General features: G+C 35.4%; 1 protein-coding gene across 1 annotated transcript in view; it reads right to left on the bottom strand.

The window, feature by feature from the left end:
* Nucleotides 1–17,056, bottom strand: part of ZNHIT6 (zinc finger HIT-type containing 6) — a 59,682-nt gene that overhangs the window by 25,201 nt on the left and 17,425 nt on the right. Inside the window, exons 6-7 of the mRNA XM_032424710.1 lie at nt 986–1,054; nt 154–234 (exon numbers count right to left, since the gene is read on the bottom strand). Of these exons, the coding sequence (XP_032280601.1) occupies nt 154–234; nt 986–1,054 (150 nt within the window). The remainder of the gene's footprint in view (nt 1–153; nt 235–985; nt 1,055–17,056) is intronic.

Below are 17,056 nucleotides of genomic sequence, written 5' to 3'. Positions count from 1 at the left end.
CTTGAGTAAATACCAAGGAAATGGCACAGAAAGTAAACTGCACTGACATACCATATTCTAACAAAGTCATAGCTTTACATAATAAATACGCACATAACCAGTAACTCAACATTTTTAATAATTTCAGAAAATTACAATATTTTTGAACCATACCTTTGACGAATTACAGGATCAGACTTTTCAGGATCAATGTAAGGTCTTAGGATTTCATTAATAGTTTTATCATCTGGTACTCTTCCCAACAACAACAAAAAAACAAAAACAAAACTTACATTATAAGTTTCTACTAATGGTGTTAACTTGGAATTACTAAATCTTGTGGCTTTTTTGTTTATATGACTGAACACAGATCTTTTATTTTACTCTTGGCAAAATATAACATCCTTTTAAACAAAAATTACTTAGGAAAAAAGCTCAAAAAGACTTCTTGGACACACTTAAAAAGTCCTAAAAAGCAGTATTTTGAGAAGCTCCCTATAAATCAATTATAAAAATATGAAACCTCTTTTAACACACACCTGTGCTCACAGATGAGAAGAACGAACTCAGGGTAAATATATTTGAAAGCTGCAGAAATATAAAATCTGAAAAAAGGTTGCAAATGATGCTACTTTCAGTGCATGTTCAAGTTTATTCATTCTAAATCATAAGACCAGGGTAAAAAATTGATACTACTTTCCCTGGAAATAAAGGATTTCAGGTTTTTCAACTTTCCGGTAAATATGCTCATTGTTTAGAACTATAAATCTGTGAAAACAAAATTAAGACACTGCTTTGAATGAGTAACTTCCCTCAATCAATTATACATATTCATATAAAGTCCTTTCTGTGACTTTAGTCTGGTATACAACTTCAAAGATAACAACTTAGTTATCCATTCTACTCCTGACATACATTTAATGATGTCACATTTAAGTTAACAGTTTATTGTAAATACAAAAACACAATAAGAACAAAGAAGTTCTTAATAGTGGTAATACTATACCTTTTTTCTATGTACACAGCTTGACTCTGAGGAAACTGGAGCTTCACATGCCAACAAAACTGTTGTTTTCTAAATTAGAAGATAATCTTATGAGGATCAAGGTAGACAATAAAAGTTTGAGCACAAATCAAACCTCTTGGATTTTTGTTTTCCAATACTAATTCAAAAAGTATTCCTTGAATTTAATGATTTAATGTATCTTTTCTATTTTCTCTTTTCTAAGATTTCAGAGGCTGTGTTTTTTAAACAACATACCTGTAAGGATTTTTAAGAGGAAAACAAAATTAAGTGCAGCAGTTCTGAATTACAAGGACTTTACATTCCTGAATTAGAAGGCAATTTCTCACAGTTCAGGGGCTTTTGAGATCAGTGTGTTACTACTCGAAGTTTACAAATAAATTTGCTCATCTCTAAAAACAATGAGCTGATGTCTTTGCCTAACTAGTCTGGAAATTAGGTGAATGAAGTGTTGTCTGGTTGCGACCAGTTGGCTGCAGACACACTTCTGAGCAATGAGTACGTGCATTCAGTAGCAAAACAGTAGACAACAAGCTGGTTGCTAAGCAGAACGCACTCTGAGCTAGAGTCCTTTTGCTTTCAGGTCTAAACTTTGGTTTGATACAGGATCAACAGTAATAATTCACTAAATGTCTAATTTTAGCATAATGACCACATGTTCTATTTAACATACCTAAATTTGGTGACATTATATGCCATTCTTTCTTTAAAAAAAAATTTAATGCTTGAAATAATGAATCCAACAGAGAAATTTAAATGTTTTCACCATATGATGGTTTTACATGTTTTCCTTACTTAGAAGAAATTTCTAACAACCCACTGGCAAGTTAATGGCCAACAGTATGTCCAAGCAAATGACCAGCATCACTAGAAATCTAACCCCTAGCAGCATGGCTCCAAAATCTCAAATAATTTTCTTTCAATACAATCTAAGTATCTCTCACTAAACATTTATATGATTTAGTCAACTTTTTGTCAGAAGACAATAACCATAAAAGCAAGTAAAAATCCTTCTGTTATGGTAAGTCTACCACAGATCTGCTTATGGAAGTTTTCTTTAGTAACAAGACAGTTTTTGGCATTAGCTAGAAAAAATATGCTTGATTATGCTTATGTTGAAAGTGCCATTTACCATATAAGAAACAATCATGTTAAGTTTAGTGTTCGTTTTTTTGATAGAACAAAGCCATAAAACACCCTTTACTAATTTAAAGACCAGATGTCTAAAATCTCAGAGGAAAAAACTCTAAAAAAATCTGAATGCAAATATAACAGTTCCTGGTTTTAAATAAACAATTCTTCCAAAACAAAACACTCTGCAATGTTCGTTATCTGCCAAACAGGTATCACATCATATCACCATCAAGAGGCTCAGAGATTCCACATTTCTTTTTTTTCCTAAAGATTTTATTTATTTATTTATTCATTTGAGAGAGAGAGAGCAGGAGCACAAGCATGGGGGGGGGGCAGGGAGGGAGGGAGGGAGAAAGAATCTCAAGCAGATTCTGTGCTGATTGGAGTGTGGAGCCCAACACGGGGCTAGATCTCACAACCCTGAGATCACGACCTGAGCTGAAACCAAGTCAGATACTCAACCAGCTGAGCCACCTAGGCACCCAATTCCACATTTCTTAGTAAGAAATAAACTGATTTTTAAATCTTAATGTATAATATGGTTTCTTTCTAAATATATTTGTTTTTTCCATGTTAAGTTATAGGGGAGAAAAAAGATAATGAATTCGTCATCTTACGGAATTGTAAATCATATTCAATTACTCCAATCATTGCTTGAGTAATTTCAAGAACCATTTATCTTTCTTAACATTCAGTAGACCCTAAATACCTTTGGAAAGTACTTAGCATTCCAAAAACAAAGGAAGAAAAGCCCTTGGAAATAATTTTATTTGCTACAGTTAACTAGTTGTGATTGTAAAGAAGTCATTCACTACTGTTTTATTATATATACATTGCTAAATTAGGACTATTATAAAAATCTTTCCATATTTGGTCTCAGTTCAAACATGAACAAATTTGAAAAGTACGTTTACTTTTTAAAAATGTGACCTTGCAATTTTTCAAAAACAAAGAAAAAGAGTATAAAGAACACTCAATGTACCCATACTCAAGATTAAACCAACTTGCATATTGCCATATTTGTTTGAAATACTTTTTTCTTCTATGGAATAGAAAGTTATTTCTACTGTTCCTTGATCAAATTCCCTTCCCATCCATCATCAGAGGTAGCTAATTTCCTGAGGCTGGGTGTGTATTCTTGCCATCTATGGTTTTATATTTTATGTATATATACATACACATACCTATAAACAATATAGTATTTTGTGTAATATTAACATTTACTTCAAAGTTATCATACTCTATCTAAATATCCTATGCCTTGCTTTCATTTACATTATACTTTAAATTTATAATACATACAGATTAGTTCATTAGTTTAAACCGTTGTACAGTATTTCATTTTGTGAAAAATTCCAAAATCTATTTATCCATTCTCTACTGATAGACATTATGACTGCTTCCAATTTTTTATCATTTGTTCTTCCATATTAAATTACAGTATAGAAAAAAATAAAAGACTATCCCTAGGGATGGGTCTATCATTTACCTCTACTGGTACACAAAATTAAGTTAGCTTCATTGAAAAACTGCCTATACCTTTTAACTCTATGGTAGTGTAAAAAGCATTTGCAAACAGTAATTCAGAATAGAAGATTTAAGTGAAAGAATGGACAGAGAGGTTGAAGGGTACTGTATAAAGAATTCCTGAAATGGCTGAGTTAATCTATCTCTAAAGTAGTTGCCAATTATTTAGTGTTCCTGAAACTGATGTAGTCCTGCCATGGGCAATCAAATCTCTTCTAAGTCTCAAAGAATTAGGTTTCTGTAATTATTTAATTTTAATTCCAGTGTAGTTAACATATAGTGTTCCATCAGTGCTCATCATGATAGGCACTAGCATCTATTTCACACCCCCGCCCCCACTTCCCCTCTGGTAACCATCAGTTTGTTCTTCAAAGAATTAAGTTCGTTTCCCACTTTTCATAATTATATATAGCGATATATGCCCCAATTACAAAAATACACATACACCAAAATCCCAACAACATTATTTTGAGGGAGATTGTGAGTAATTTTATGTTTTTTGTATTAGTAAATTTTCTAAAAGAACATTGTAAAGGGAAAAGTAACACTTTGGTGAGTACCTTTATGCATACACACGTTTTTGTATTTTAGACTGTTTTGTAAAGACAGATTCCAAGGAGTAGAATCACTGGGCTAGAACAGGGTTTCATAACCTACGCAGCGCTGACATTTTGGACCACATACTTCTTGGTTATGGCGGCGGGGTGGAGGGGAAGGGGGTGGTGGTGGTGGGAAGACAGGGGAGACACTTTCCCCTGCAGGATGTTTAACAGCATCCCTCGAGATGCCACTAGCAACACCCATTCTTCCAGCTGTGACAACCAAAGAGGCCCCCAATTACTGCAGATGTCCTCTGGGAGGCAGAATCACCACTTAATGAGAACCAATGGGATAGAGGTTAAAACATTTACTATTACTCCTACTACATTAAGACTACTATTCCCTAAATTCAACAAAATGCCTTCAACTATAATAATGTCACTGTGTCCTTGCCATAATTACCAATGTTCTCACGAATGGAAATACTATACCCAAATATTCTAGGTAACTTAGGTACCTCAAGGCACTATGTCTAGAATTTGATAACAGACTAGTGAAGAAAACGGTGGGAGTTGTTAAACCTAATGTCCCCTTCTGGACCACCTGACAAAGTAAGAGAACAGTGACCTCTCTCTGAGTCCCATGAAACTAAAAAACTACTCATGCATAGCAAAGCTTTTTCTCCTATCCCCTCAATCATGCATTCTTAATGCGGGCAGCATCACCCCAAAGGGGGTAAAGTTTGTTCCTGGAAGGGCTAAAAAAAATCTTAAATACCATGGTGTGTGGGCTTCCAAAGGGCCACTGTATATAAACAAATAAGACAAATAAGTACACAATATATCTATGGTATCAAATATCATGGAGGAGCGATTAAAGGGAAAATGTCTAAAAGGGCTCCTTGGGAGGCAATAAAATAATAATAAAAAAGATTGAGAAACACATATATATATTAAAAGAGGAAAATAAATATTATTTTACACTTGGTTTTAATAAGGTAATACAAGACACTTACTTAACAGCTAATGCTTATTAGAAACTGTTAAGGGTCATTCTCTCCCACAGTTTCAAGAAAATAGTATGTGTATGATGACACAAATTTACAGGGGATGGAAGTTCTATACCCATGCCTGTAATTATTCTTCTAACTCCATGACTTAAAATCGCTAATTTTCATATCTGGAATCCTACCATAATTCCAAGGAAAAAGAGCAGAAAACAAAGGCATCAGGTCCTTTTAAAATGGCACTGATCTCTTGATACAGTAAGATTTTCAAGCTCATTTATAACCAAAGAAATATAAATAGAAATATTTTTACCTGTCAGATTTATAAGATGTTGTTAAAATTAGAAATACTAGAGAAGTGTGGTGAAATGGACACTTTCCATTGTTGATAGGAATATAAACTGGTGTAAGCTTTTGGCAGTTCAATTTCATAAAAGCTATAAATAAATATTCATAACGAAAAAAATACACATATTTTTGCCTCAAGAGTTTTATTCCCAGGAATTTATTCCAAGGAAATAATTGGACAAGTAATGACATATGCTCATGTCCACTGTGTCACTCTAGAAAAAAAAAAAACAATCTGAATGGATATCATCAAAGAACTGATAAATAAATTATAGCAGATCTACATAATGAATGAAAAGATGAGGCAGAACTATATGCACTAAGGTAGAAAAATGTACGTGTTGAATGAGGGCATATATCCTTAAAATATATATTCATACATGTGTTTACAAGTATGAAGGACATGCCCCAAACTTTTAACTATGGTTATTTCTTGCCATTACGGAAGGACTTAATCCTACTTTATATATCTCTATTAAATCTCTGACATAATGACTTGCTAATTTTTATCAGCAAAGTAAAAAATGTTTCCATTGGAAAGTACAGGATGGTAGTCCTAGAAAGGACAGGACTAATTTTAATTTAATTTTATTAATTAATTTTAAATTAATTAAAATTCATTATTAAATATTTAATTATTTAATTTTATTAATTAAATTTAAAAAGAATTAATTCTTTTTCAACCTAAAAATATTCCTTATTCGAAATGTTCTTTTAAGAGGTTTCCTTTTTTATCTCAGAAATTATTACCCAACCAGAACTAGGATTACTTATCTAATCATTTTGACAGCTTCAAAGCTATCTTCCTCAAGAAATATGCCACAGCTAAAAGTTACATATGAAGGCTGAATTCTAAGAACTAAGATTTCTAATATAAAATTTAAATGAGCTTGAATACTTTTGTTCTTAAAAAAAATCACCAATTTCCATTCCACTCTCTCACTGACTAACCAATATTTACTCAAAGACTCCAAAGGACTCCCCAGGCATTAAGGATGCGAACAAAGGGAATGAGGCCAAGGAAAGCTTCTGTTCGGAGCCTAAGTCAACCACCAATCCCGGGCACTGTGTTTCCCTTCCATATGGCTGAGAGAGGAGGAGTACAGAGTTTCCATATGAAAGCACCTTGTTCTTCATGGATGCTGTACAGAGGAAGAATACTCAACATGCTGTATGGACCAGAGGTAGGACAGGGCGAAAGTTAAGCGGACTCTGTGCTTGAATCCTACTCTTAACCAATTTATAAAACTTGATGTGATCTTGAGCAAGAGACAAATCTGTGACTCAGGTTTCTCACAGTAAAGTGGAGATAACAATAGTATTTATATCATAGGATCAAATGAGTAAATATACGTTGAGAGCTCAGAACATATAAAAAATGTTAGTTACTGTTATTGCCATTGTTATAATTCTACATTCAATTCAATGTTCTGAATTATGAAGCTTAGAACAGAAATATTCACAGGTCCTTTAACTGAGAATATTTTGCCACGAGTTCCTAACCAAATTCCACTTACACTGAATTTAGTGTTTAGTGGCTAGAGATGAAACTGAACATCTGGATTCGTCTTAGATTATTAAAAGCCCTGAATGTTCTGCTAAACACTATGGATTTTATTCTGTGGTTCATGCACCAACAACAAAGGTTTTTATTTTTATTTATTTATTTATTTATTAAGATTTTTTTGTTTATTTTTTAACAGAAAGAGAGACAGCGAGAGAGGGAACACAAGCAGGAAGAGTGGGAGAGGGAGAAGCAGGCCTCCCGCCAAGCAGGGAGCCTGATGCGGGACTCGATCCCAGGACTCTGGGACCATGACCTGAGCCAAAGGCAGAGGCTTAACGACTGAGCCACCCAGGCGCCCGATGCACCAACAACAAAGGTTTTTAAAGAATGAAATGAAGGGCTTAGAGAGAGACTCATCATCCTACTACTTAACTCCCCTAGTAAATATTTCTATAGTATATTCTACAGTAATACTGATTCTAAACATTAACTTTTCAGCCCTTGTTTGTAATTATTAAGGGAAACTTCTCACACTAATTTTGAGAAGCACAATGACAGATCATGTCAGTTCAAATACGTCTAAAATTTTTACTTCTGATTTTTAAATACAGGTGACTCCGTGGGAGTAAGCTAAAGCTAGAATTTCCACATGTCTATCTTCAGAATACTATACCACTAATTAAATTAGTAAAGTCTACAGATTATCAAACCTACCAGCAGATCCTTTTACCAGAGAGCACTAGCAAGTAGCAATAGTAATAACAATAGTTTATTAAGTGCTTTTAATATGTCAGACATTGTTCTAAATGTTTTACATGTATTAATTCATTTAATTCTTATAACTCTGAGATGAATGCCATTATTTCATTTTACAGATGAGAACCCTAAGATAGAGAAAAGTCCCTATTTCAAGGTCATTATTCAGCTGGAAAGTTGCAGAGGTGGGATTTGAACCCAGATAGTACAGTAACTCCAGAGTCTATACTCTAATCAGCTATACCATTATGAACTTACCAGAACTGCAAGTTCAATAACAAACCATGTATTTTTATGTACTGTTAATTCAAACGCAGCTCAGTTATATTTTATATATTTGCCTTTGTATTCTGTAATCATTTATGAGTTATAGTTTAATTGCCTCCTTGGCAATCTCTTACCACTATCCTCCTTCCTAATCCATAACCATACTTTGATGAATGGAACCCATTCCCTACCTCTAGGGGCATGCACTTAACTGGTTAACCAGGCTTAAGAAAATCACTATCCTAGATTTTCCTTGATACAACAGCTCAGGCTCAGGACTGGGCAGATGACCTAGGTGGTCCAATCGTGAATTTCAGGCTTCCTGTTCAGTAATGCTGGGAGAGAAGCACTCCTAGATGTTTACTGCAACTCAAACTGTTACCAGGGGCACACTATGACCATGAGGATTCAGCTGACACCACTGAAGATACAATGGAGAATCAGCAATAAACTGGGTTGTTGATGATGTAATCAAGTCATTTTATCTATTAACTCTGAAGTCCATCCTACCTCTGGACATTCAGTTATGATCGCTTTTTATAGCTCAAACCGGTTTGAATTGGGTATTTTATTTCAAGCAACATCAAGCATCTTGATATAAGGAATTAAAGTTTCTTCTTTCTAGGTTTCACCTTTCATTTTGAAGCAGTAGAAAGGGAAGATAGACTAATCTGTAAATTGTCAACTCTTATGAAATTTGGAAGCAGCACAAACTACCTGAAGGAATTTCAGGAAAAAACCATTTGTTCCACCATCAGTTATAAAACCTTACTTTAATTTAAAGTGGAAAGAAAATGTACCAAATTCTGAAACCTTCGAGGAGAAAACAAATATATAAAGTATCTACATAATCCTTCACTCACAGGCATTTTATCTTTTAAAATACATTTCAAGAGCAAATTTTAGAGTCTCAAGAATAAACATAACTATTCCTCATAAAAATAATCCATCTATTTTATTAGGATTGGTACCATAATAAGTGTTTTTGGAAGAGTGAATACAAAGGATCTGTGTAGTTACTTAGCATGGATTAAAATTACTGGAATTGGGGAGAATGAAAACCATAATTTTATATGTCTCACATCATTATGAAAATACTTTGAAAAGTTCCAGTTATATATTACATTTTGCTCTTTTAAAAATTAGTTTCACCACTACACAATAATAATAGGAAACAGGTTAAGTATGTGGTACTGGCTTTAGTAGACAGTATATTAAGAAAATGGATATAGCAGGTGAAGACTGAAATGAAAAAGTACATTTTGCTTCAAATAACTGATAAATACTTGAGCACTTAATAAAGCAGTTCTCAAATGGGAGCTGTACCAACCTGGGCGGTGGGGACATTTGGAAATGGCCAGGCATTTCTGACTGTTCCAAGACTGGGAAGCACTTTAGGCATTTTAGTGGGCAGAGACAAGAAATGCTAACCTTCCTGTAATGCATGGGAGAGTCCCACGCAACAAAAAACTGTCCTGTTCAAAATGCCAATAGAGCCCCTACTAAGAAACACTAGAATGCAGAAGGGAGAGCAGATATATATGCATTACCAAAAACCGAATGCCAGCACTAAATGCAGCATGTGTTTCATATTAACTGTGGAGAAAATATGCAGTATAGAAACTGCAGCAAACAGAAATAATGGAGAAGATGAGCTATCATGTGTATTTTCACAGATGGCTAGAAAATAATGGATGAGGAAAACATTCTAAGATTAAGCATGGTGACCAGCCTGGGTACACTCGGTTGAAATCAGGTGGGGACAAACTATGAAAATTCATATTTAGTATGGGTCCCTCATGCCAACAGGAACAGTTTCTGCTCCAAGTATGACTGTCTAAACTCCCTGGCATGGCATATAAAGTCCTGTAAAGCCCAGCCCCAGTGGGGCTCTCTCCAACCTTATCCCCTACCACTTACCAACTCCCAACCTAGTTCCAGACACACCAAACTACATACACTGTCTTAAATTTACTACTTTATCCTTTTGCATCTGATATCCTCACCACAAGATCATCCTTAAACCTACACTTAACTTCTTGATTTTGAGCAGGTGATCATCACAATAAAAACACATTTTATAAAGATGTATCAGACAGCTGTGTATCGAGTGACTGAGGTAGGGAGGCCACTAACAAGTTCCTCAATAGTCCAGGGTGAGACAAGGTGGGCCTGCATGGGAGAATACAGTTGATAAATGCTACAGTGAAGGAAGTGGAAAGGGACAGATGGCCGAGGCATATCATGAAGTAGTCGACCCGGGGACTGCGGAAGGACTTTCCTAACTGAACCAGGATGGGGACCCCAAGATAACCAAGGGTGTTTTCCATTTCCATGAATGCTGGCTAATTGCTATTATGGAAAAGTACAACCTCTGTGATGCTATGTCACAGAAACTTCCTCACCACTGCCTACTTGGCCCCCATAAGGAAATGCCTGTTTGGGGAACCAGTAAGTTTCTACTTTTTCACACTGTTTTTTTCTAAATCCCTGCTGTTGCTCTGAAATCCTTCCACCAAACTAGATCACTGCAAAATCCACTTGTCCCCCCATGACCACAACTGTTATACCCGTCATTTCCTTTTCCTTTGCTCTTTTCTAAAGTCAGTTTGCAGTCAAGTACAAACCCATACTACTTCTGGGTCATCACGCAAATAAAATACTGTGCTTTATGAAGTGTATCACCATATAACTGCTTAAGGAAAAAAATGCTACTGACACTAATAAAGAGGTAGATGGGTATATTACTGCAATATAATTAGAATGCTGTAATTTTATCCGAAGGAAAAAAAGTAATATTCCAAATCTGTAAAAGGTTATTTCTTTACAAGAGAGACATCTAGTGGTAGCTTCTAAAACAGGACTGGAGCTCAATTATTAATTCATACTGTTGTTAAATAATGGGCACACTTCTACCATCTTCATACTCTAAGAGAGACTTAGACTCTCTTAGACATTCCGTATTAGTACATTCAGACCTGTTCCATTCTTTTTCCATTGTAAAAACATGCCATAATTTAAGTAGTCCACTATTGGCAAATTATTTAGATTCATACCACTCTTTTGCTATTACAAACAACACTGCACTCAATATCCTTGTACATACTCCATTTTCCATTTAAATGGTTGTATCTATCAAATAAATTTCTAGAAATGGAATTGCCAGGTGAACAGTAATTATCATGTCTTCCTGATCCATCTCTTTTCCACTACCGACCTTACCTTTGTCCTGGGGCCAGTGTTTATTTTAAACAATTAGGACATTTTAGAAAAGATAATCTGAAAACCTTCTCAATAGCATACATTAAGAAATCCTGGAGAAATAAAATAAACAGACTGAGCTCATCAGCAAGTAAGAGATATCTTCCGGAACCAGAAGGAAGCAGGAACTAAAGATCCTGGAAGGATGCTAAAGCAACACCTGCTCTGGAAACCTTTGCCAATTTTGGTACCGAGAGGCTGTTGACAACCACGGGGTGACAGGAGACAAGATCTTGGGCCCACATATGTTGGAGACCTCAAACTAGGATCACAACATAAAACTACTGAAAGTGTAAACCAGAAAAATCCTGCCCACTAGCAAAGGAAGACAACTAGGAAACGTGTGGACCTTAGCTCCGGCTCTAGGGAGAAAGGTAGAGAGGGTAGAGGGAAAGATCTCAATTGAGAATGCGAAACTGTAGTTTCCTCACATTGGTTGGGATTCAAATTATTCCTACTAATATAGTCTGAGAAACTTAAGACTAAGAAATTAAAGAGGATCCTGAATTGGTGCCATGAGTATCTTGGCATAAGCAAATGCATGCCACCTTCTATGTCAACTTGTGTTCACAGCTACTTTTTAGAAGAAAAAAACAAGGAAACCAGCCACCATAGTCAAAAGTCAGCAGAAACAGCACACAGCAGTAACAGACTTCCAAGAACTTCTAATACTGGAATTATTTACACAGATAATAAATGTTCTAAATTATTAAACAAAGGGTTAAACATGAGAAAAGAATATAGTTTGATCTAAAAGAGCAGATAGATTTGGGAAAGACACAGAACTTCTAGAAATGAAAAACAAAACTGAAACAGAAAAACACTCAGTGCATGAGCTAAAGATAAGATTAATCAGACACAGCTGAGGAGATAGTGACTTGTATAACTGAATAAATTACCCCGAATGTAACAAAGACAAACAAATGAGAGATTAAAATAATGCCTTAGAATTTCCAGAACTGTCATATTCAGAAAGCACAAATCCCAAGGAAGATAAATTAAAAAAAAAAAATCACATGAAGACCCATATCATACTGAAACTGTAGAACTCCAAAGACAAAAGTGAAGATCTGAAAAGCAAGTGAAAGAAAAAAAAAAGACTATATAAAAAACAGTGTTCTCAAAAGTGGCAAAAAAGGTAAGAAGACAAGGGAATAAATAACTGAATAGAAGCATTAAAATAAAATATCAAGATATTTCATATTCAGCTAAACTATCATTCAAAAGTGAGGGTAAGCGATATGATCCCATATATGGAATTTTAAATAAGGCAAAAACTCATCACCAGGACATCACAGGATGTCCCTGGCAAGGAGAGGAGCTAATAAGGAAAGACCTTTCTGGGGTGATGGTAATATTCTATATATTCATAGGGACTGTGTTAAATAGATATAGGCATACCTTGGAGATAATCATGGGTTTAGTTTCAGACCACTGTAATGAAAGTAAGTACTGCAACAAAGCCAGTGAAATGAATTCTTTGGTTTCCCAGTGATAAAAAGTTATTTTTACACTATACTGCAGTCTGTTAAGTGTGCAGTATTATGTCTAAAAAAAGTACATACCTTAATTAAAAAATACTTTATTGCTAAAAAAAAAAGGCTAACCATCATCTGAGATTTCTGTGAGTCATAATCTTTTTGCTGGGGGAGGGTCTTGCCTCAGTATTGATGGCTGCTGACTGATCAGGGTGACAATTTTTAAAAGTAAGACAACAATCAAGTTTGCTGCATCGACTGACTCTTCCTTTCACAAATGATTTCTCTGTAGCATGTGATGCCGTTTGATAGCACTTTACCCACAGAACTTCTTTCAAAACTGAGGCCAATCCTCTCAAACCCTACCACTGCTTTATCAACTAAGTTTATGTAACATTCTTAATCCTTTGTTGTCATTTCAACAATCTTCAGAGCACCTACACCAAGAGTAGATTCCATCTCAAGAAACCACTTTCTTCAGCCGTAAGAAGAAACTCCTTATCCGTGAAAGTTGTACGGAGACAGCAGCCATTCACATTTTCCGGCTCCACTTCTAGTTCTCCTGCTATGTCTACCACATCTGCAGTTACCGCCTCCATGAAAGTCTTAAACCCCTCAACGTCTTCCATGAGGGTTGATATTACTTCTTCTAAACACACCTGTCAATGTTGATATTTTGACTTTTTCCCATAAATCACAAATGTTTTTCATGGCATCTAGAATGGTGAGACCCCTTCCAGAAGGTTTTCAATGGACTCTGCCCAGGTCCATTAGAGGAACCACTATCTATGGCAGCTATAGACTTAAGAAATCTTTTTTTTAAAGATTTTATTTATTTATTTGACAGAGAAAGACACAGCAAGAGGGGGAACACAAGCAGGGGGAGTGGGAGAGGGAGAAGCAGGCCTCCTGCTGAGCAGGGAGCCCGATGCGGGGCTCAATCCCAGGACCCTGAGATCATGACCTGAGCCGAAGGCAGACGCTTAACAACTGACTGAGCCACCCAGGCGCCCCTGAAAGGTATTTCTTAAATAGTAAGACCTGAAGGTCTAAATGACTCCCTGACCCATGGGCTGCAGAATGGACGCTGTGTTAGCAGGAATGAAAACATTCACCTTATTGTCCAGCTCCATCAGAGCTCTTGGGTGACCAGATGCATTGTCAATGAGCAGCAATATTTTGAAAGAAATCTTTTTTGTCTGAACAGTAGTTCTCAACAGTGGGCTTAAAATATTCAGTAAACCATGTTATAAACAGATGTGCTGTTATCCAGGTTTTGTTTTTCCATTTATAGAGCATAAGCTGAGTAGATTTAGCATGCTAGGATTTTTGGAACAGTAAAAGAGCCTTGGCTTCAACTTAAACTCCCCAGCTGCATTAGTCCCTAATAAGTAGTCAGCCTGGCCCTGAAGCTTTGAAGCCAGGTATTGACCTCCTCCCTAGCTAGGAAAAGTCTAGAGAGCATTTTCTTCCAATATAAGGCTGTTTTGTCTACACTGAAAATCTGTTGTTTAGTGTAATCACCTCTAATTATATTGGCTAGATCTTCTGGATAACTTGCTGCAGCTTCTACATCAGTACTTGCTACTTTACCTTGCATTTTTATGTTGCAGGGAGGGCTTCTTTCCTTAAACCTCACACACCAACCTCTGCTAGCTTCAGACTTTCTTCTGCAGTGTCCTCACTTCTCTCAGCCTTCATAGAATTAAAAAGATTTAGAGCCTTGATCTGGATTAGGCTTTGGCTTACAGAAATGTCACTGGTTTATCTTCTACCCAGACCATTTAATCTTTCTTCATATCAGCAATAGGCTGTTCTGCTTTCTTATCATTCCTGTGTTCACTGGAGTAGCACTTCTAATTTCCTTCAAGAACTTTTCCTTTGCATTCAGAACTTGGCTAACTATTTAGCACAAGAAGCCTAGCTTTAGGCCTATCTTGGCTGTGACATGCCTTCTTCATTAAGCTTAATCATTTCTAGCTTTTGCTTTAAAGTAAGAGACATGAGACTCTTTCTTACATCTGAACACTTAGGAGGTCACTAGAGCATTATTAATTGACCTAATTTCAATACTGTTGTATTTCAGGGAAGGCCTGAAAAGAGGGAGAAAGATGGGGAATGGCCAGTTGGTGGAACAGTCAGAACCCACGCAACATTTATCAATTAAGTTCACTGTCTCATATGGGTGCAGTTCATGGCACCCCAAAACAATTACAACAGTAACATCAAAGATCACTGATCACGATCACTGTGACAAATAAGAACGAAGAAGTTTGAAATACTGTGACTATTACCAAAATGTGACATAGAGGCATGAAGCAAGCAAATATGTTGTTGGAAAAATGGCACCAAACGCCCTGCTCGATGCAGTGTTGCCACAAACCTTCGACTTGTAAAAAAACACAGTATCTGCAAAGCACAATAAAGTGAAGTGCAACAAAAAAAGGTATTATGCATTTGTCAAAACTCAACAAGTGTACCCTTAAGATCTGTGCATTTCACTGCATGCAAATTTTATATCAATAGGAAAAATGAGCTTCCTATCTTTCAGATAACTGTTTAAACTCTGTTTTTTCTTTCACTGAACATATCATAATGTCATTTCAAGACAATTCTTCCACATCTAATTTGTTTTTGTTTAATGGGTACCTAGAATTCCACCTTGGGAACATACCATCAATCTACCTCAGTCCCATAGTAGTGACACTTGAGTTGTTGCCAGTTTTTACACTATTAAAAATAATGCTGGAATAGATATGTGTAATTCTGTAAACTGTACGAATACATTTGTGGGATAAATTACTTGAGTATGCATATATAGTATTTTGAGAAATAATACCAAGTTGCCTTCTAAAATGACCACTAATGTATATTCTCAACAACAGTGGAAGAGCAAATTGGCCTGGTTAACCCATACCTTCATTAGATATTATCAATATATACTTATAGGCCATGTATTTATATGTATATACCTTTCTATGATATATATATATATATATATATATATATATATCTTTCCATGACCATCTATTCCTATCTTTTTCCTAATTAGGTACTAGTCTTTTTTCTTATTCGCGCATAAACACTCTTTGTCATATATGCTAAAGATTTTTTTTTTTGTCTAATTAGTCTTTTGAGCTTACTACGGTCTTTTTTTTACCATACCATTTTAAAAAATTTTATGTTTAGTTATTTTTTTTCCTTTATGGCTTTGGATGAGGTATTTCCTCTCTTCAAGATTATGAAAATATACCAGTATTTCTTATTTCAAGTTTAGGATTTTGATCCACCTGAAATTCTAGTTAAAATCCCAGCTTTTCCCTGATAAACAGCAAGCTGACTCAACCCCATTTATTAATTATCTGTATTAATTTGAAATGCTACCTTCATCATATGCTAGAGTACCAAATAGCCTTCCACCTACTTTCTATAATTTAAGCTACCTGTGGATTTCTATGTCAACACCAAAAAATTTTACTAGAATTTCATAAATTTTAATGAGCCCAGCCTCGTTACTCCTCTTTTTCAGGATTTTCCTGGTGCTTCTTCCATGTTTATTCTTCAAAATGAACTTGTCATTTTATCATAAACTCCTTCCTTCTTCTCAAAAAAGAAAAAAATTCTCAAATCAAAACCAAACAAAATTAGTATTTTGATTAGGATCACATTATTCTTTTAAGAAATGTTATTTCTATAATACTGCATCTCCTAAGCACAGGTACCTTTTTCCATTTGTTCTAATCTTTTAAGTTATTCAGTAGAGTTTAGGTTTTCTTTATACAGATCTTTCATATTTCCTCCGTAGTTTTTGATTAGCATTGGGTGAAAGTGACCATAAGTTATACATCTCACAAAGAGATGAGGTAAAGGAGTTACCTCTGAAAGCGTCACTATTTTAAGGAATAGTCTGGGATCTGCTCCAAAGTAAGTAGGGAACCCTTCTACTGGACACATTTCCTTATCAGGCTCCTCTATTTTTTGAGAGAGAAGGTCAGTCTTGTTTTGGCTCAATTTATTCTTAATATAAGCATCCCTTAACTTTTCTTTGTTCATTAAAGTTACCCATTAGGACATTCCTACAAATTCACTAGTCCTCTAAAATTCATCACTATTAAATACATTTAAAAAATTTACTTTATTTTATTTTTATATATAGAGAGAGTGAGTGGGGGAGGGCGGGAGGGGAGTGAGAAAGAGAGAATCTTAAGCAGGCTCCAGCCCAGCATGGA

Source organism: Phoca vitulina, unplaced genomic scaffold (genome assembly GCF_004348235.1).
Source record: "Phoca vitulina isolate PV1807 unplaced genomic scaffold, GSC_HSeal_1.0 scaffold2, whole genome shotgun sequence".
NCBI classification, from domain to species: domain Eukaryota; kingdom Metazoa; phylum Chordata; class Mammalia; order Carnivora; family Phocidae; genus Phoca; species Phoca vitulina.
Note: the sequence above shows the minus strand (reverse complement) of the source record. Positions and strands in the feature narration are given on the sequence as shown.